General features: G+C 45.4%; 1 protein-coding gene across 1 annotated transcript in view; it reads left to right on the top strand.

Moving 5' to 3' along the window:
- Positions 1-21,732, top strand: part of ankrd50 (ankyrin repeat domain 50) — a 60,477-nt gene that overhangs the window by 19,206 nt on the left and 19,539 nt on the right. The window contains 1 exon segment of the mRNA XM_083651479.1: positions 10,208-10,440. Within this exon segment, the coding sequence (XP_083507605.1) occupies positions 10,208-10,440 (233 nt within the window).

The raw sequence follows: 21,732 nt of genomic DNA, 5'->3' as shown, positions 1-21,732 counted from the left end.
CACATACACCCCCACTCTGTCTCACACAGGACACATACACATACAGCCCCTGTCTCTCTCTCACACACACACACAGCCCTGTCCGTTTCTCTCACACACACACACACAGTTTGTGCATACATTTCCACTGCCAGATTGGAGGAGTCTTTTGTCATTTTCTAATGTTACTTCTCTTCAGTGCAATACGTTTTGATAACGACCTGCTGTACAGCGCCGTTCGCGCAGTCAACTCCGTGTCGTTAACGTTAGTTTAGAGGGGAAAGATAGCTGCTGTTAGCTAGCTAATTAGCCATGTTAGCTGCCTCAGTGGGTAACGTTAGCCTATAGAGAGTATTTATCTGACGTTTATGTTAGCTACACCTCAAACCTGCGGGTGGAAATGGTTTATGCGATGCGATGTATGTTGAAGCAAGACAACGTTTTAATGTACCTTGAATTGGACAAATTACGACGCGTCGTGCTCACGCAGATCTAAGCCCTGGCCATCCTAGGCTCAACGCGAGACTCATCAGTCATTCGGTTGAGTCTCGCAAAGTTACACACAAAGTTTGTGCATACATTTCCACTGCCAGATTGGAGGAGTCTTTTGTCATTTTCTAATGTTACTTCAGTGCAATACGTTTTGATAACGACCTGCTGTACAGCGCCGTTCGCTCAGTCAACTAACGTGTAGTTAACGTTAGTTAGAGGATAAAGATAGCTGGTGTTAGCTAGCTAATTAGCCATGTTAGCTGCCTCAGTGGGTAACGTTAGCCTATAGAGAGTATTTATCTGACGTTTATGTTAGCTACTCCTCAAACCTGCGGGTGGAAATGGTGTATGCGATGCGATGTATGTTGAAGCAAGACAACGTTTTGGCCCTGGCCATCCTAGGCTCAACGCGGCCTCTGTGTGCTGCTGCTGCTGCTGCTGCATGCTGGATAGAAATCCTGGAGCGGAGTCATGGAATGGAGTGCTTATATCGGAGCCTTGGATCGGTCATTTTCGCTGGAATCCGATCCGATCCGATCCATGTTTTTTGGCTGATATCGCGCCGATATCCGATCACATGATCGGATCGCAGCATCTCTAATTGTTTCCTAATGTGGTGAAGTTTAGGGCTAGAAAGAAAGAACAAGACCACTATAAAGCACTCATTCAACCAGTGTGTTACTCCTTACAGCCAGGGAAGGTGCAGGAAACAACCAGTGTGTTACTCCTAGGGCTGTGGCGATTCACTTATCTCCCGATTCGATACTATCACGATTCTTGGGTGCCGATTCGATTTATATTGCGATTCTTAAAGGTCCCAATTCGTGCAGCTGTAACCTCTTAAAAACGTGTGTCTCTGGTCCATAAAACATGATTCTGGATTAATCTGTCGAAAATATAGCAAACCCGTTTGTTGTGACGGAGTTCTCACTTCCTCATCTGGTCGCTTTCCAAGAACGGCCTGTTTCTATAATATATTCAGAACTAACAGTTCCCATTGGCCGCTGAGGGAGAGCCCGCCCCAGGCTCCCAGCGGCCAATCAGATTAGCGTCTGTGGACCAGCACGCTAGGTTGCGAGTTATCGTTAACTAAACGGTACTACGCTAAAGAGGACATCTCAAAATGCCTAGACTTACCGAATGCACCTCTGCAGTTGCTGGATCACGTACAGTTGGCGTCGCTCCAGCTAGAAGTGTTAATTTTGTGGCTATAGACTAAATGGTGCAGGTAGCTTGTGTGAGAGAGACCCGCGCAGTATGCAGGAGGAAGCTAGTGACGTCCCGATTCCCCCAGATTCCCCTCTGGGCAAACGAAGCGTTTGGGGGTGTGGCTTGGAGGAGACTGCAGAGGGACGCTGGATAGGGACAAATCCAACTGTGGCAGTTCTGAGCGTGTGACCACTCATTACAGGGAGGGCTGACAGCAGTATATATGCATTTACAAGTAAAAACAGCTTTTGCACGGAATGGGACCTTTAAGTATTGCGATTCTACGATTATTGCGATTCGATATTACGATTTATTGCGATTTTTGTTTATTTTTTTCTTTTCTTTTTTCAGTTTGTTTGCTTTTTTACACTAGATTAGAACATGGGAAAAGTTGAATCATACACTAGAGACTGTATATTATATATCATGAGTAGGGCTGGGCGATATAGTTAAAAACAGGGGCGGACTGGGATCATAATTCAGGCCGGGCATTAGATACCAAGCAGGCCAGGCCGATATGGGCCAACGCGCGTGAAATTTGGGCCGTTTGAAGCTAGATTTGGGCCGTTTGAAGTCCAATTTTACAATGAGATGCACCCACTTTAACCCTGAAGTGTAATTATTACTTCAGACTAACTAATAAAGTAATAAAACCACTAGTAAACCAGTAGGCGGCGCTTGGCCTGCTGTTCAGTGAGTGGCCTGACTGCAAGCACCAAAAAAAAAAAAAAAAAAAAATTTTTTTTTTTTTTTTTTTTTTAAATTTGCGATTATCGATTCTGGAATAAAAGATCGATCCAAAAAATCGTGACATTAAAAATCGCGATACTTAGGTGAATCGATTTTTTCCCCCACCCCTAGTTACTCCTTACAGCCAGGGAAGATGCAGGAAACAACCAGTGTGTTACTCCTTACAACCAGGGAAGATGCAGGAAACAACCAGTGTGTTACTCCTTACAGCCAGGGAAGATGCAGGAAACAACCAGTGTGTTACTCCTTACAGCCAGGGAAGATGCAGGAAACAACCAGTGTGTTACTCCTTACAGCCAGGGAAGATGCAGGAAACAACCAGTGTGTTACTCCTTACAGCCAGGGAAGATGCAGGAAACAACCAGTGTGTTACTCCTTACAACCAGGGAAGATGCAGGAAACAACCAGTGTGTTACTCCTTACAGCCAGGGAAGGTGCAGGAAACAACCAGTGTGTTACTCCTTACAACCAGGGAAGATGCAGGAAACAACCAGTGTGTTACTCCTTACAACCAGGGAAGATGCAGGAAACAACCAGTGTGTTACTCCTTACAGCCAGGGAAGATGCAGGAAACAACCAGTGTGTTACTCCTTACAGCCAGGGAAGATGCAGGAAACAACCAGTGTGTTACTCCTTACAGCCAGGGAAGATGCAGGAAACAACCAGTGTGTTACTCCTTACAGCCAGGGAAGATGCAGGAAACAACCAGTGTGTTACTCCTTACAGCCAGGGAAGATGCAGGAAACAACCAGTGTGTTACTCCTTACAGCCAGGGAAGATGCAGAAAGATATGAAATGTGAAGATGCAGAAAGATATGAAATGTGGGCAGAATGCGAGGAGAGACCTTGATAAACGCTGCAGTTTATCACAAAGTGTTAGAAATGCTTTTCTCTTCACAGGGCCTTTTGTGTAGAAGAGATGTGGGTGTATAGCTATAGAGATGTGGGTGTATATATATATATATATATATATATATATATATATATATATATATATATATATATATATATATATATGCTGCTGCATGAGTAACCGTTCTTCATCCTCTCCTTGATTTGCAGAAGGCCGCTTCTTGGCAAGTCAGGCTTGATTCAGCGCGCCGTGTAGCCACTTTGCACATTCTGTTATGTTGCTTCAAAATTGGGAGTTTGTGTCCAATCAGAGAGGACGAGAGTCCGATCCAATCAGAGAGGACGAGAGTCCGATCCAATCAGAGAGGACGAGAGTGAGGTGGGAGCAGATTGAGGAGGAAAGGAGACCATATGGCCGATGTAAGAGGGAGAACACAGTTAAAGTGCCCGGGCCACACTGCCATCCTGCCAGCTGATTTGTTCAGAGCATTCTCCCTCAGCCGAAGTCTTTCATATTGTTCTCATCAGATTGATTGCTTTGAACAAGATGATTGGAATGGTGTTAGGCTAGCATCATGTAAGAACTGAAGAGGAACGTGCGAGGAATGAACCAGCAAGATGATTGTCTCTGTGTCTCTCTGGATGAGGCCTCGCATGACTCAGCTGTTGTGGTTCACCTCTGTGGCGCTAAGCTCTTCTGACGTTGCAAAGACGCTGAGAAGGCTTCCTGCAAAGAGACTCTTTGCTAAATGAGTCTTCTAATGAACATTCTCCTTTGCTTTTTCCACTGATGCTGCTGGAATGTTTTGTCAGTATCACTTTGTGTGCTGATCCGTCCCGAGCGACGAGCCGCACTCACCTACTCGCCCTGATTCCATTTATAGATTGGTGTCAAGGCCTGACATGTCTCGTAGTGTACCTCAGCCTGTGTGTGTTGTGTGTGTGTGTGTGTGTGTGTGTGTGTGTGTGTGTGTGTGTGTGTGTGTGTGTGTGTGTGTGTGTGTGTGTGTGTGTGTGTGTGTGTGTGGTTGGTGGGGTGGTGGGTGGATATAAGGGTGGGGTGGATTTCGGCTCTGCGCCCACTCCATAAAATGAGCTGTGTAAATTTGTAAGGCGCTGGCCCGGTGCCCAGAGCTGGCCTGTCGGCCCAGACATCTTCACTAAACTTCCCAGAGAAAGCTTCACTTGACACATTGTGGTGGGAGACAGACAGAGAAAGCTTCACTTGGCACATTGTGGTGGGAGAGAGACAGAGAAAGCTTCACTTGGCACATTGTGGTGGGAGAGAGAGACAGAGAAAGCTTCACTTGGCACATTGTGGTGGGAGAGAGAGAGACAGAGAAAGCTTCACTTGGCACATTGTGGTGGGAGAGAGACAGAGAAAGCTTCACTTGGCACATTGTGGTGGGAGAGAGAGACAGAGAAAGCTTCACTTGGCACATTGTGGTGGGAGAGAGACAGAGAAAGCTTCACTTGGCACATTGTGGTGGGAGAGACAGACAGAGAAAGCTTCACTAGTTGGCACATTGTGGTGGGAGAGAGAGACAGAGAAAGCTTCACTTGGCACATTGTGGTGGGAGAGAGAGACAGAGAAAGCTTCACTTGGCACATTGTGGTGGGAGAGAGAGAGACAGAGAAAGCTTCACTTGGCACATTGTGGTGGGAGAGAGAGAGACAGAGAAAGCTTCACTTGGCACATTGTGGTGGGAGAGAGAGAGACAGAGAAAGCTTCACTTGGCACATTGTGGTGGGAGAGAGAGACAGAGAAAGCTTCACTTGGCACATTGTGGTGGGAGAGACAGACAGAGAAAGCTTCACTTGGCACATTGTGGTGGGAGAGAGAGACAGAGAAAGCTTCACTTGGCACATTGTGGTGGGAGAGAGAGACAGAGAAAGCTTCACTTGACACATTGTGGTGGGAGAGAGAGACAGAGAAAGCTTCACTTGGCACATTGTGGTGGGAGAGACAGACAGAGAAAGCTTCACTTGGCACATTGTGGTGGGAGAGACAGACAGAGAAAGCTTCACTTGGCACATTGTGGTGGGAGAGAGAGACAGAGAAAGCTTCACTTGGCACATTGTGGTGGGAGAGAGAGACAGAGAAAGCTTCACTTGACACATTGTGGTGGGAGAGAGAGACAGAGAAAGCTTCACTTGGCACATTGTGGTGGGAGAGACAGACAGAGACAGCTTCACTTCGCACATTGTGGTGGGAGAGAGAGACAGAGAAAGCTTCACTTCGCACATTGTGGTGGGAGAGACAGACAGAGAAAGCTTCACTTGGCACATTGTGGTGGGAGAGAGAGACAGAGAAAGCTTCACTTGACACATTGTGGTGGGAGAGAGAGACGGAGGCCGCAGTAGCCAACACAACACGACAGATGGCCAGCGCATAGAAGCGTTTTGCGTTCCCCCCCCATTTTTTCTTGTCTCAAATAGCAATCTCTGTGGAGGACTCTGCAGCGAGAAGCCAAATAGCCGGTGCTAAGAACATCGTGTGTGGCTAAATGACCTGTCATTGATTGGCTCAGGTATGCTGAAAGTTAGTCCGGCCAACAAAAGGAGATTTACCGCTCTCATTTTCTCTCTGCCTTTGCTCCATCCTATAGGGTTTAGTGAGTGCAGTCTTTGCCTGTCCACCTCTCCACTCTCTCACAATCCAAAAGTCGCTGAATTGTTGCGAGAAGAATGGCCCTTTGTTTTGTGCACTTGCTGTCATGGTGGATTTGATTGTCTCAGCGGGCGACATGGCCCCGGACACACAACCCCACACACACACAACCACACACACACACGCACGCACGCACGCACGCGCACACACACACACACACACACACACACACACACACAACCACACACACACACGCACGCACGCACGCACGCACGCGCACACACACACACACACATGCACACGCACACTCTCACCCCTGTGGATGGACATTCCTCTTGGCTGGTCTCCCAGACGGTGCTGCAGACTCTGTGTGGGCTCCGGCCGTCACAAAGAGCGATTGGCCCGCGTTCCCTCTAAGACTGCGCCATGACATCATGATGGAGCGCGCAGGTTGACGAGTGTCCTCGTCCTCGTCGCCTTTCGTCAGCGCTCTCCTCCCGCTGAAAGACATCGGATAAAAGTTCTCAGTCTGCAAGGTTTTTGGAAAGACTCTCGTCCAAGGGTTTCACTTCAAAACACGATCCGTTCTGGAAGAGTGCCACCTGAAGTTCATCAGTCAATATTTTCAAATGCAGAGATAAATCTAGACCTCAAAAACAACAAACCTAGTTTGTCAGCAAATGTCCTGAGATATGATCGCTCGTACAATAACTTCATTACTCATAACTTCAATAGAAAGCCATCATGTGATTTACTTTCATTCCTGCGTTTTATAGCTGTGTGTGACGTTTGTTTGTTGAATAAGGCTTGGCTTGATATTCATAATGCATAAGTCATAGTGTTTTCAAAAGACTTGGAAGTAAAGTCACACACACTTGTTAACTCAGTGTTGTGTGTGTGTGTGTGTGTGTGTGTGTGTGTGTGTGTGTGTGTGTGTGTGTGTGTGTGCGTGCGTGCGTGCGTGCGTGCGCGTGTGTGTTGTGCGTGCGTGCGTGTGTGTGTGTGAGTGTGTAAACTTTTGAGTCTTGTAAACTAAACGCCATCAACAGGCACCTCACTAAGCTTTTACCCCAGTGACTTTAACAATATCATCATTCTATTTACATTGTCATAGTGCACATTTTGTGAGCGAATGGCACAATGGTAATATATAATATATATTGCGTCATTGAAAAATTCATGCAATTTCTAAAGCAAGTAGTGTTTTTGTTGCCGTGTCCATTCAAGTTTATGAGGCATTTAAACAAGGGTCACCTCTGTGTGTTGTAGTGGTGCACTGGACTTCTCAATGAAACACACAGACCTTCAACCAGCCGAGCTGTGCTGACTTCTTTGTGCTCAAGGCCGATGAACTCGGGGTCAAATGTAAGCGTAGAATTGTAGATGGTAAAAAAGAAGAAGCACTATTTGAGCCTCAGGGTCATGTGACACGCTGCCGTTACTTACTTAGCGCAGTATTTTACTGTGTTAGGAGGACCAAGCTTACAGGCAATGTCCATTTCTTTAGAATGAGCGGTGGTCAATGTGTCCACGCCTGCGTTAACCCATTGATACCTGATGCAGCATTTCGTGTATATCCCTCATTTGTGTGTGTATCCCTTTGTCTTAAAGGGATACACACACAAATGCTGCATCAGCTATCAATGGGTTAAAAGACCTTGAAGGCAGCACCACCTCCCCTGCTGCTCGATTAAAATTTCAAATGTATTGATTTTATTCAACCCCCTTTTTTACCCGTTAAATATTTAATTGACCTCGACCCATTTTAGAAACGCCACTGATATACAGTAAGAATCAACCGGGCTGTGTTTGAAGTAAGTGCAGCTGTTCTGGGAAGTGACATTTGACAAATGGACGTCTTGTGGCTCGTTTCAAACGGTTGGCGGCAGTCACAGAGGGACCGTCTCGCCCAGCACACAGAAAACAAACAAACGGTGCACTTGTAGGCGATCTTGCGGTCGGTTAAGCATTTATGCGTGAAGTTAACACATTAGCATCGGGGCAAATAGATTCCTCGCCTTTTCCCCTAGCTTGCCGTTCTGGGTTTATTTAAAGGTTAATGTAGCATTTCAACCTTTTTAGATTTTTGCTCTCTTGAGTACTACTGATGTGACGCTTTATCAACCGAATGCCAAAGGGCTGTTGGTAAAGGGCGTTGTTCAAATGCGGACGTCAATACTAAATGATGCAGGGAGATTCTTTAGATTCGCCTTGAAGGAAGAAAAAAACAATCCAACGTGTTTGGTTCTCACGATGGTTGCAGAAATCACTTTTCTCCATCATGTCTAAGATGTCATCTCAAGGCTGAACATTTAGCTCACGGCCGCACCACTTCTTTGCAGAACAGAAAAAGCTCACTGAATTATAGATGGCAGTATTGTGCACTAGATGCTTCTGTGTGTGCTCACATCAGCATCATCATCTGCATCTGCATCAGGCCTGTTAATGGATGCAGTTTGGCCTGGATGGAGACAGATTGAAACATCTAAGCTGTCTCCCAGGTGAGACTGAGTCGATCGGTGTGCTTCAGGAAAATAGCCCTCTTCTTCCCCAGGCCTTCATGTCATTCCAATGGCACTGCTGTATGATACGAAACACGTACAAGAGGACACATTTATTCTGGAATAAAGCCTCTTAACATACTAAGAGAGGCTGGTCTCCATCAGTGACCTGTATATTGATGGCCAATTTGCATCCTTTGATCTTCTGAAGAGAGCATTTGAGTTGCCCCAAACGCATCTTTATAGATATATACAAGTTAGACATTATGTCCGATCCAAGATTCGCAATTTTGAAGTTCTCCCAGATGAACATGTTTTTTTTGAGGTTTTGTTAAGCCCTCCCAACTCCAGGCATCTTATTTCTAAGTTTGTGTGTTTGTTCGACGATTGCATTAAGGCCCCCACTGAGAGGATCAAAGAGGCGTGGCAGGAGGAACTTGGTGTGGATCTGTCTGAAATCATATGGGACAGGAGTCTGTCTGTGGTCCAGCTCTGTTCAATTAATAGTAGACATCAACTTATCCAATTTAAAGTTGCTCACCGTCTTCATTACTCCAAGCATAGGTTACACAAGATATATCCTTCGGTCTCACCACTATGTGATAGGTGTCGGGTGTCGGAGGGCACACTGTCCCATGCTTTTTGGTTTTGCCCTTCACTATCAGGATTCTGGGCCAAAATATTTGACTGGTACTCTAAGGCCTACAAAATAACCCTCCAACTGGAGGCGGAACTCGCCATCTTCGGCTGCTCGGAGTCCTCTTTGCTCCTCCCAACGGCCGTGCAGCAATCTCTGACACAGGGAATGACAGTTGCCAAGAAACTAATTTTGAAGGAATGGAAGTCCTCCTCTCCACCTTCTTTTCAGCTGTGGCTGACAGACATGATCTCAGTTTATACGTATGGAGAGACTCAGATTCCAGAGGTCAAATTCTCTAAGGAAATTTTCCGTTATTTGGGACCCGTTCCTGACCTATTTTGATCAGGCTAAAAGCGGTATTTGAGTTTCTTTGGGATCCTTTGCACAGTATATATATATATATATTTTTTTTTTTAATCGATTTGTAAGCACATTTTGACATTTTGTAGCATTGTAATGTTGAATGTATGTATATATGTTTTTTCTTTTCTTTTTTCCTGTTCTTGTTTTGTTTTCTTTATGTTCTGAAAAAGTAAAATAAAATATATAAAAAAAAAAAAAAACATACTAAGAGAGGAGTAGCGATATAATAAATTATATCTTTCTTTTATTATAGACATTTTGTAGTTTTATTTGTCCGATAATTTCTCGTAGTCACGGCATCTCTGGTGGCAGATTTGATCCTATTGTTGGCGGAGTTAAACCTAAATGGGCGGAGCCAAACAACATTTAGGTTTGGCTGTGTTCCCCTCTGCATAAAAGGAAACTCATATTTTAAAACCAATTGGCATGTGAAATAAGACATTGAGACTTGGCCAGTATCAAAGCAGTGGCGGAAACACAAAGAGGCGAGAGTCAGTCCAAATAAAACAAGAGACAAGTGCCGTTTTTCAGATTGTTCCAAAATGGAATATTCCTTCAAACCATATGAAAAAACCAGCTAGTTAGTCTACCTGACCTTCTGAGATCATGATGGATGGGAACAGATTTCATTGCCATTCATACAAGTGCCCTTTTTGCCGTTCAATTTAGCTCACTTGTGCTCTCTTTAATTCGACCAATAAATCCAATACATTTTTGTACAACTGAAAACTCCAATCATCTTGTTCCAGCGGGCACAGTCACTAACATCTAAACATGGTAATAATAATGCTCTCTGCCTCCCTTCCTCAGGTGTGTGCTGCTGCCTCTCCTGAGCGTGAAGCCTCCTCAGCAAGCCCTCTTCATGCTGGTGGACTCCGTGGACGAGGGCTGTCAGCTGGGGGAGGGCGAGCAGCGCTCCCCTCCCGGCTCTCCCAGGACCATCGCCGAGCTCCTGGCCACTCACCACGAGTTCCTCCCCCCCTGGCTGCTTCTCATCTGCTCCGCACGCCGGCAGAACAAGGCCATCACCAAACTGTTCACAGGTAAATCAATACTCAGGCCTGCGCTTTTGGTGCTTATTTTAAGTCATCGTTCGCCGAGTGAAGAGGTCATTTCAAACCGGTAGCATTTTCAAACACGGATATATCATTGTCAAATTAATTGTGCGCGCTCTGCCTTGTTTCCTCTCAATGCGAGCCATTTTTCACTCTTAATATGATAAATTTCACCCAAAAGAGCTGTTGGTACAAACACAGCCCGCAGTGTGGGTCCCCTCTGTCGCAGCAGTTCCAATACTGCGAACGCAAAAGGCATTTTAGCACCACGACGTGCCACCGAGATTAGGGTCACCTCCCGAGGTATTGCGATGCCTGGCACGATGTGCTATGACGCGGCGTACTAGCTGCTATTCATCAGCTTGTCAGGCCACCAGCCTACTCTTTGGCGATGAGCTGGCAGAACATGAATGGAGAACCTAACTGTGTGGGACCAAGTTCTCCTCTACAGCAGTGTGTGTGTGTGTGTGTGTGTGTGTGTGTGTGTTGTGTTGTGTTGTATGTTGTGTGTACCTCCTATAGTTTTCCAAAACCACTAAATGTGGGGGCTTCATCTGCCATCCTCGCCTCATTCAGCATTACGTAACATCTCAGTCTAAGCAGTCCTTTCTCTGCTGCCCCCCTCCTACAGGGAGTGCATCATCTCCGGTTCTTCGCTGGACTAGCTACACTAGTTGTAAATTAACTGAACGGGTGTAGTATAGGGTCTGAAATTAACCATTTGGCTCTCCTGCAAAACATTAGTAAACTAAAAAATAAACCTGCCAAGAAATGTGTCATCTTTACCCATTTTCATTGCCTTTTAATATATAGGATCAGACACCGTGAGAAATGGAGACAAAATTACATTTCAAGTTTTAATAGGGTACCGCATGGATGATGTATTTTTGTAGGCTTACCCCATAAATCGTCGCCAAATATATATTCATTTATTCATATTTAGCTATTAAATACAGTTGACCATATCATTATGGTGCGTGTATGACGTGATGAATTGTTGTGTTTTCATTTTAAACCCTGTCTATCTGCACATTTTCCTCACGGGAAAATTCAGATTTGAATTGAATTGTCTCAAGTTGAGAGCTCCAGTGTAATTGTGTGAACCCTTAATTCAACATTGAAGCAATCACGAATACGATTCAGAAGAAGCTTTTGGTATGGTCTGATCTAATTTTGCATGTTTCCAACGTCGGTTACTTTCTCGTAAGGAGACTTGACTTGTGGGCGTCGTATAAATGAGTAATGACTCTATGATGCAGTCCAGGTTGACCACTGTCAGAGGTCCTGTCTCCCCTTAGAACGATTACCATGTATTTCCCCCCTCTATAGTTTGTATTAGGCTGTAAATGATCGGGTGCAGTGTTGTGGATTAAGCGTAATCTTAAGTGTGGTGTAGAGGAGTATAGATATGATCTATGTTGACAGTTGGTGTGGAGGAGCGGCAGTGGGTTTAGGATAGCAGAACTTGCTGCTGTTGAGTCTTCTGGGGGTGTCGTGGACCTAATTCAACAAACCAATTATGATGGGAGGCATTCAGATTGATAGCCCCAATGACATACCCACTCTCCCCCACCCACCATAGAGACACTGCATGAAATAGGCCACGCCCATCACGGGGGAAAGCGCTCCGTTCACTCCCACACACCGGCGTCATTTTCCTTGAATTAAACATAGCTAAAAGCTGTTGTGTGGTGGGCTGCCCAGACAACAAAAGTAAAAAAATCGGCAATTAAAGTTTTTTTGTGCTCCCGAGCAAAACAAGGAAGCCATTGAGAATTGGCGAGAAGAAAAATGTGGATCTAGCTGTCAAGGAAGTAAGTTGGAGTGTTCATCTTCCGTATGATCTTTGTGTGCAACAAGCGACCATGCACGCGACATAGGAGAACGCCAGGATTTGGGGGCGGGGGGTGTTTTCCACCCGTTTTTGGGCGTGGTTTCTGAATGATGACGCGCTCCGCAGTGTCTCTATACCCACTCTCCCCCACCCGCCAAAGCCAGGTTCTACATAGGTGCTCCCCATAAATAACACAAGGATACAGATACAGTACATCAGATGTTGTTTATTCAGTAAGAGCGTAGCATGAAGTGGCACCTCCAGACTGCAGACCTGGCTGGAGAGGAGCTTCACATTTAATTTTGATACAGCGGCAATTTGCATAAAACTTGTTATTTTCTGCTTTATTTGATTCTATATGTGCATGTTTTATCTGTGGTCATTGCCCCCCCAGTCATTGATCGTAATCCTCTCGTTGTATTTAGGCACCACGCATCGTTGACAATGAAGCCATCAGTGCAATATGCTGCAAAAAGTCAATCTAAATGGCTAAATGGCTATCAGTAAGTTAGTTTGTGGTATCTTAGGCTTTTCTGTGATTGCCTATTTTCTTCCTTCCTCTTATGTTTTCAGCTGACAAGCCCTGTGTCTTCTCTTTTGTTTTTGATATGGTTTGAAGGAAGATTGCATTTTGGAACAATCTGATAAACGGCACATATCTCCCGTTTTTTTTGCTACTGACTCTCATCTCTTTCCATTTCTGCTGCCGCTTTGATACTTGCCAAGCCCGTCTCAAGGTCTTATTTCAATTGCCAATTGGTTTTAATGAGTTTCCTTTTGTGCAGGGAGGAACAGAGCCAAACTGCCAACATTAAATGTGATGCCCTTGGCTGAAAGGAGACGGAGAGAAAGCAGATGATGATAATAATAAAATAATAATAAATTTGATTTGAAAGCGCCTTTCTCAACCTCAAGGACACTGTGCAATCTGAAATAAATGTAGTAAGAAGCAGAGTCAATGAAAAAGAAACTAAAAACAACCGTGGGATAAGCGCTCCTCTAGACCCCGGCCATGCTGTGGGAAGTGCTGAAGGTGTGTGTGAAGGTGCGTCTTTGGTCTGTTTAAAGATGTCAGTGGAGTCAGAGCCATGGATGGAAGAGGGGGAGGGAGTTCCAGAGCCTGGGAGCAGCAGCAGAGCCGGCTCAGTCACAGGGTGGATCGTTTGGTGTGATTGATGGAGAGAAGTCCAATATCAGAGGAACGGTCCGGAATCCACGTGTGTGTGTGGAGGGGGGGGGGGGGGGGGGGAATCTGGGAATTTTAATTTTCCAAATAAAAATAGACTCTGGGACAGCACTACCTTTTTTCCCAGCTTCCTCCTGTACAGCACGCCTCTCCTGCCTCCGTCACTTCCTTTTCCGCGTCCATGCTCCACTGTTTACAGTTCAAATAGCAACTTGCGCCGTGACTTTAGAGTAATTGTCCACTGTTGTCGTAAGACGAGTTGACGTCTTCTATGCAGTTTTAACGTTATTAGTGAATAGCCGAAATGGACGCGGGAAAGGAAGCGACGGTGGACAGTGTCGGCTTTCCTTTTCCCGCCTCCATTTCGGCTATTCACTAATTACTCTAAAGTCACGGTGCAAGGTGCTATTTGGACTGTAAACAGTGGAGCACGTACGCGGAAAAGGAAGTGACGGTGACAGGAGAGGCGCGCTGTACAGGAAGCTGGGAAAAAAGGTAGGGCTGTCCCTGCAGGGATTTATATGTGAGGACCATGAAAATGATGCGCTGTTTTATTGTGATTGTGATGTTCTTTGTTTTCTTTACGCTTTACACGATATCTTTATTTGCTGGTCCATGTTATAGACGTAATGTAGTGGCGGGTAGGCCCGGGTACCATAGGGCTGGCTCCCATTGACTTTGTGCAATGAGGCACTCCTGCAGAGCTCCAATAGGATTTGGCATTTCTTTTCTGCGGATGCTTTTAGCATCATCTTTGTTTTGTGTCTAGATTTCACTCTCCTGCTTTTAGCTCAACATTGGAAATGATTCTGCAAGACCGGCTTCTTTTCCCTTCACACTCTCACTCACTTAGCAACACCCCCATTAGCTGCAGGGCCTTATTATGACAGACAGCAGTGTGAATGCTCCTTATTCATGCAGGCAGGCACCCAGCACTACACCTAAAATAGACCAAAGGACTTCGGAGTATCAGATTGAGGCCAAGAGTCCCTCCAAAAAAAACTCTATATTGTTTACAAGTTAGAGATGGCAGTGACCTGCCAAAAAGAGTCCACTTTCACGCTCTGTGCAAAGCCAACTTGTATTTTATAGGAAGGGCCTATTTTGTCTGGGGTGGAGGTTGTGTGGGTTTCCCAGTATACTCTGTTCTGCGGCGATGGGAACTTTGTGGTTCCGTGAATATAGTGTCGATAAAGTTTGAGGAATGACTTGAAACCAGCAGGTCATTTTTGCAGAGAAGTACTTGTCCGACACTCGCCGAGATTTCTACGAGAATTTGGATTCTTTCACCAACTGAAGAATTTCTATTGTCTTTTGATGGTGCGTTTAATTGACTTGGCGGTGGTGAGTGACACGTGTGCGCATCAGCTGGAGCGCCCGCCTCATCCCAGTACATTTTTTAAGGATAGAGTTCTTTTCTCCGCAGGAGCAAAGCCGTGAATTTCCTTTTCCCCCTTTGCTCGACTGTTATTCCTCGTGTCTGTCTGGGAGTGGAATGTGCTCTGGGAAGTTTTCAACACCTCTTGAGACCGAGCAGGAAGACGGAGGCATTTCTGACTTCTCCTGCAGAATGCCTCGCTCGCATCCGCTCGGGCTAATGCCTCGCAAACAAAGGCTGTTCTGTTTGTGAGGGCGAGTATCTCTCTGGCTCACTCACTCACTCACATTTATATATGATCGCTGTGCATTAAGCATGAGTCTCCCTCTCTGTTATCTGGCACGCCGCATCTTGACATGCCAGTAAGCAGCACGGGGTCGTCGTAACGCGACGGCTTCGTCTTGATCATTCTCCCTTGGCGTGCTGTTCAATGGAACGGAAGGCTAAGGTTGAGGATTTGTAGCGGCGCTGCTTTTTTTTTTTGCTTTTTTTTCTTTCTTCTCACGTCCCAAGTGACAGCAGAGCTAACGGTTGCTGTTTCTGCGCCGTAGCCCCTCTGTGTGCTGTGCTACTGTAAGGCCATGATGGGGGAAGCGGAGTGGAAACACTTAGGCAGCGATTTGGGTTGGGAGCCGGGCTAGAATCCCTGCCAATTTAACAAGGCCTCCGGCAGGAGGGAGAGCGGGGGGGGGGGGGGGGGAGAGCAGGAGGGAGAGCGGGGGGGGGGGGGGGGGGGAGAGCAGGAGGGAGAGCAGGAGGGAGAGCGGGGGGGCGAGAGCAGGGGGGAGAGCAGGAGAGAGAGCAGGAGGGAGAGTGGGGGGGGGAGAGCAGGAGGGAGAGTGGGGGAGGGAGAGCAGGAGGGAGAGTGGGGGGGGAGAGCAGGAGGGAGAGCAGGGGGGAGAGCAGGGGGGAGAGCAGGGGGGAGAGCAGGAGGGAGAGCAGGAGGGAGAGCAGGGGGGAGAGCAGGAGGGAGAGCAGGGGAAAAGGGGGGAGGTGGTGGTGGGGGTGGACTGGAGGGAGGTTTAAATAGAAACAGCCACTCAAACATGTTTCTTTCCCACCTTAATCTGTTATCAATGTCTGTAGGTGATTGGATTGCATAGCATAACTCGCACATGGCCATTTTTCACAACTGCTGCAGCTAACAATTCCACGTGCTGACATTGAAATCCCTCTTCTTCTTCTTCTTTTTCTTATTTACAGATCCCGTACCTTTTTCACGTCCCCAAGCAGCGAGGTTGCATTGAACTTGAATTGGCCATATTGCGGAGCAGAAATTTAATAATTTTTTTTTTGGTATTGAGCGTTGGAGAAGCTCCTCTGCTCCTTGTACAGTGTTGTTTTTCAAACGTTGATTCATAGAGGCTCTCATTGAGACTGACGGACTAATCGAATTCATAAGCCCCCTCGTAGCATTTGATCCAGTCTTGTGTGTGTGATCTTTTTATCGGCGTGGAAGCATCACTGAACTGTAATGGCTGCCATCTGCCCAATATTCTTTGTGGTGCAGGCTTGTCGAAGTCACTGGTTCTCAAGCCGGGGGTGGGGGGTGCACTCCCCAGAGGGAGGTGGGGGTACTGCATGGGGAACTGGAGAGTATCTCTTAAAAAAAAAGATAAACACGTCTATATAATAAATATGCCCTTGATTAATTTATTCGTATAATACATTGACCTTTTAGTCTGTTAGTCAATGATCTTATCCAGAGCGACTTACAGCGACTGTGCCGTAATGCGCTGACCTCATTACCATGATAGAGGTGCTAGAAATATATAGATCTAAACAGACTAAATAGAGCAGTAGATATATAAACAGGCTAAATATAGCAGTAGATATATAAACAGGCTTGGGTGTCTGGGTAGTCTAGCGGTAGATTCCCTGCCTATCAACACGAGGGTCGCAGGTTTGCGCCCCCGTGTTACATCGGGCTCGGACAGGCGTCCATACAGGCACGAGGAGGTAGTTAACAGAATACAGGAGGAGGGAGATAACAGAATACAGGAGGAGGTAGATAACAGACTACAGGAGGAGGGACATAACAGAATACAGGAGGAGGTAGATAACAGACTACAGGAGGAGGTAGATAACAGACTACAGGAGGAGGTAGTTAACAGAATACAGGAGGAGGTAGATAACAGTGATACAGGAGGAGGTAGATAACAGACTACAGGAGGAGGTAGATAACAGAATACAGGAGGAGGTAGATAACAGAATACAGGAGGAGGGAGATAACAGTGATACAGGAGGAGGTAGATAACAGAATACAGGAGGAGGTAGATAACAGTGATACAGGAGGAGGTAGATAACAGAATACAGGAGGAGGTAGATAACAGAATACAGGAGGAGGGAGATAACAGTGATACAGGAGGAGGTAGATAACAGAATACAGGAGGAGGTAGATAACAGAATACAGGAGGAGGTAGATAACAGAATACAGGAGGAGGGAGATAACAGTGATACAGGAGGAGGTAGATAACAGAATACAGGAGGAGGTAGATAACAGAATACAGGAGGAGGTAGATAACAGAATACAGGAGGAGGTAGATAACAGAATACAGGAGGAGGTAGATAACAGACTACAGGAGGAGGTAGATAACAGAATACAGGAGGAGGTAGATAACAGATACAGGAGGAGGTAGATAACAGAATACAGGAGGAGGTAGATAACAGAATACAGGAGGAGATAGATAACAGAATACAGGAGGAGGTAGATAACAGACTACAGGAGGAGGTAGATAACAGAATACAGGAGGAGGTAGATAACAGAATACAGGAGGAGGTAGATAACAGAATACAGGAGGAGGTAGTTAACAGAATACAGGAGGAGGTAGATAACAGAATACAGGAGGAGGTAGATAACAGACTACAGGAGGAGGTAGATAACAGAATACAGGAGGAGGTAGATAACAGAATACAGGAGGAGGTAGATAACAGAATACAGGAGGAGGTAGATAACAGAATACAAGAGGAGGTAGATAACAGAATACAGGAGGAGGTAGATAACAGACTACAGGAGGAGGTAGATAACAGAATACAGGAGGGGGTAGATAACAGAATACAGGAGGAGGTAGATAACAGTGATACAGGAGGAGGTAGATAACAGAATACAGGAGGAGGTAGATAACAGAATACAGGAGGAGGTAGATAACAGAATACAGGCGGAGGTAGATAACAGAATACAGGAGGAGGTAGATAACAGTGATACAGGAGGAGGTAGATAACATAATACAGGAGGAGGTAGATAACAGACTACAGGAGGAGGTAGTTAACAGAATACAGGAGGAGGTAGATAACAGAATACAGGAGGAGGTAGATAACAGAATACAGGCGGAGGTAGATAACAGAATACAGGAGGAGGTAGATAACAGAATACAGGAGGAGGTAGATAACAGAATACAGGCGGAGGTAGATAACAGAATACAGGAGGAGGTAGATAACAGTGATACAGGAGGAGGTAGATAACAGAATACAGGAGGAGGTAGATAACAGACTACAGGAGGAGGTAGTTAACAGAGTACAGGAGGAGGTAGATAACAGACTACAGGAGGAGGTAGATAACAGAATACAGGCGGAGGTAGATAACAGACTACAGGAGGAGGTAGATAACAGTGATACAGGAGGAGGTAGATAACAGAATACAGGAGGAGGTAGATAACAGAATACAGGAGGAGGTAGATAACATAATACAGGAGGAGGTAGATAACAGACTACAGGAGGAGGTAGATAACAGAATACAGGCAGAGGTAGATAACAGAATACAGGAGGAGGTAGATAACAGAATACAGGAGGAGGTAGATAACAGAATACAGGAGGAGGTAGATAACAGAATACAGGAGGAGGTAGTTAACAGAATACAGGAGGAGGTAGATAACAGAATACAGGAGGAGGTAGATAACAGAATACAGGAGGAGGTAGATAACAGAATACAGGAGGAGGTAGATAACAGAATACAGGCAGAGGTAGATAACAGAATACAGGAGGAGGTAGATAACAGAATACAGGAGGAGGTAGATAACAGAATACAGGAGGAGGTAGATAACAGAATACAGGAGGAGGTAGATAACAGAATACATGAGGAGGTAGTTAACAGAATACAGGAGGAGGTAGATAACAGAATACAGGAGGAGGTAGATAACAGAATACAGGCGGAGGTAGATAACAGAATACAGGCGGAGGTAGATAACAGAATACATGAGGAGGTAGATAACAGAATACAGGAGGAGGTAGTTAACAGAATACAGGAGGAGGTAGTTAACAGAATACAGGAGGAGGTAGATAACAGAATACAGGAGGAGGTAGATAACAGTGATACAGGAGGAGGTAGATAACAGAATACAGGAGGAGGTAGATAACAGACTACAGGAGGAGGTAGATAACAGAATACAGGAGGAGGTAGATAACAGAATACAGGAGGAGGTAGATAACAGTGATACAGGAGGAGGTAGATAACAGAATACAGGAGGAGGTAGATAACAGACTACAGGAGGAGGTAGATAACAGAATACAGGAGGAGGTAGATAACAGAATACAGGAGGAGGTAGATAACAGTGATACAGGAGGAGGTAGATAACAGAATACAGGAGGAGGTAGATAACAGACTACAGGAGGAGGTAGATAACAGAATACAGGAGGAGGTAGATAACAGAATACAGGAGGAGGTAGATAACAGTGATACAGGAGGAGGTAGATAACAGAATACAGGAGGAGGTAGATAACAGACTACAGGAGGAGGTAGATAACAGAATACAGGAGGAGGTAGATAACAGAATACAGGAGGAGGTAGATAACAGTGATACAGGAGGAGGTAGATAACAGAATACAGGAGGAGGTAGATAACAGACTACAGGAGGAGGTAGATAACAGAATACAGGAGGAGGTAGATAACAGAATACAGGAGGAGGTAGATAACAGTGATACAGGAGGAGGTAGATAACAGAATACAGGAGGAGGTAGATAACAGACTACAGGAGGAGGTAGATAACAGAATACAGGAGGAGGTAGATAACAGACTACAGGAGGAGGTAGATAACAGTGATACAGGAGGAGGTAGATAACAGAATACAGGAGGAGGTAGATAACAGAATACAGGAGGAGGTAGATAACAGTGATACAGGAGGAGGGAGATAACAGTGATACAGGAGGAGGTAGATAACAGAATACAGGAGGAGGGAGATAACAGTGATACAGGAGGAGGTAGATAGCAGAATACAGGAGGAGGTAGATAACAGAATACAGGAGGAGGTAGATAACAGTGATACAGGAGGAGGTAGTTAACAGAATACAGGAGGAGGTAGATAACAGAATACAGGAGGAGGTAGATAACAGAATACAGGAGGAGGTAGATAACAGAATACAGGAGGAGGTAGATAACAGAATACAGGAGGAGGTAGATAACAGAATACAGGAGGAGGTAGATAACAGAATACAGGAGGAGGTAGTTAACAGAATACAGGAGGAGGTAGATAACAGAATACAGGAGGAGGTAGATAACAGAATACAGGAGGAGGTAGATAACAGAATACAGGCGGAGGTAGATAACAGAATACAGGAGGAGGTAGATAACATAATACAGGAGGAGGTAGATAACAGTGATACAGGAGGAGGTAGATAACAGAATACAGGAGGAGGTAGATAACAGTGATACAAGAGGAGGTAGATAACAGAATACAGGAGGAGGTAGTTAACAGAATACAGGAGGAGGTAGTTAACAGAATACAGGAGGACAGGAGGAGGTAGATAACAGAATACAGGAGGAGGTAGATAACAGAATACAGGAGGAGGTAGATAACAGAATACAATGAGCTGTACTTAGGGGTTCTGAGAGAATAGCCAACAGGAGAGAGGGATGAGGAAGGTCGGTTCTTAAGCCAAGACGGCATGGATTTGTCAACGGCAATAGCAACAGTTATAATAATATATCGGTGTGGTACTGGAGCCAGGAAAGATAATAACTCCCTTAAACATTCCTGCAATATATTATTAGAGCAAGATCAGTTACATTGTTGATCCCCGCAATGATAAAATACATTATTATATTCTCCCTCTGTTTCCAAATTGCTTTCTCAGTCTCTCCGGTTGGCCACAGGGGGTGCTTGGCAGGGGGTGGGCGGTAGGTGTACACCAGCCAAAAATGTGAAACCAACTAGTCTAAGACACACACACACACACACACACACACACACACACACACACACAGAGGGACACACACAAAAGCTCCTCTAAGTCTCTAAATTATGAATCATAACTGTAATTAAGACTATAATTAAGGTTATATTCCTGGTTCTCTCTCAGGAATGTTACTGTGTGGCCACTTTAAGAAGACACTCATACTGTGAGGCATTTTGATGGGGGGGTTTACTCATTTCCTTCCTTAGATGACACATTTACTAACGTCCGTTTTTAGTTCATTCACTTTTTTTAACCCAAGTAATTACTGCTTTTACTTGTGTCCCTTGTATGGTTAGAGAAGTCATTACGAATTCCACACCTCAGGGCAGGAATGCCCACTGTCCACATGGCCCTGTTCTGTTCTGTTTTGTTCTGTTCTGTTCTGTACTGGTTGTTGTGCCCTTCAAAGAAAGTTGTGAATTTCATCACTTAAAACTACATGCAACACAGCAAATAAACGTTTCCCAGTGTCTCTGTCATCACACTGGACATCATCAACAGTAGTGCGAGATTTCTCCCACTCCCGCAAATATGTGTCAACATAACAGATCATTGTTAATTAAACAGAGGGAGAGAGAGAAACCACCGCTAACTGTCAAGCAATTGCTAACTGCTAAGCTATCTAGCAGATAAGAAAACCATGTAAACAACTGTGAAATTAGTGAGAAAGATCCTATAAGAAGGAGAGAGCTATGAGCGCTTGAGCAGCACAAC

The sequence above is a fragment of the Poromitra crassiceps genome (assembly GCF_964638095.1).
Source record: "Poromitra crassiceps genome assembly, chromosome: 15".
NCBI lineage: Eukaryota > Metazoa > Chordata > Actinopteri > Beryciformes > Melamphaidae > Poromitra > Poromitra crassiceps.
This window is presented reverse-complemented; position numbering and strand designations above follow the sequence as displayed.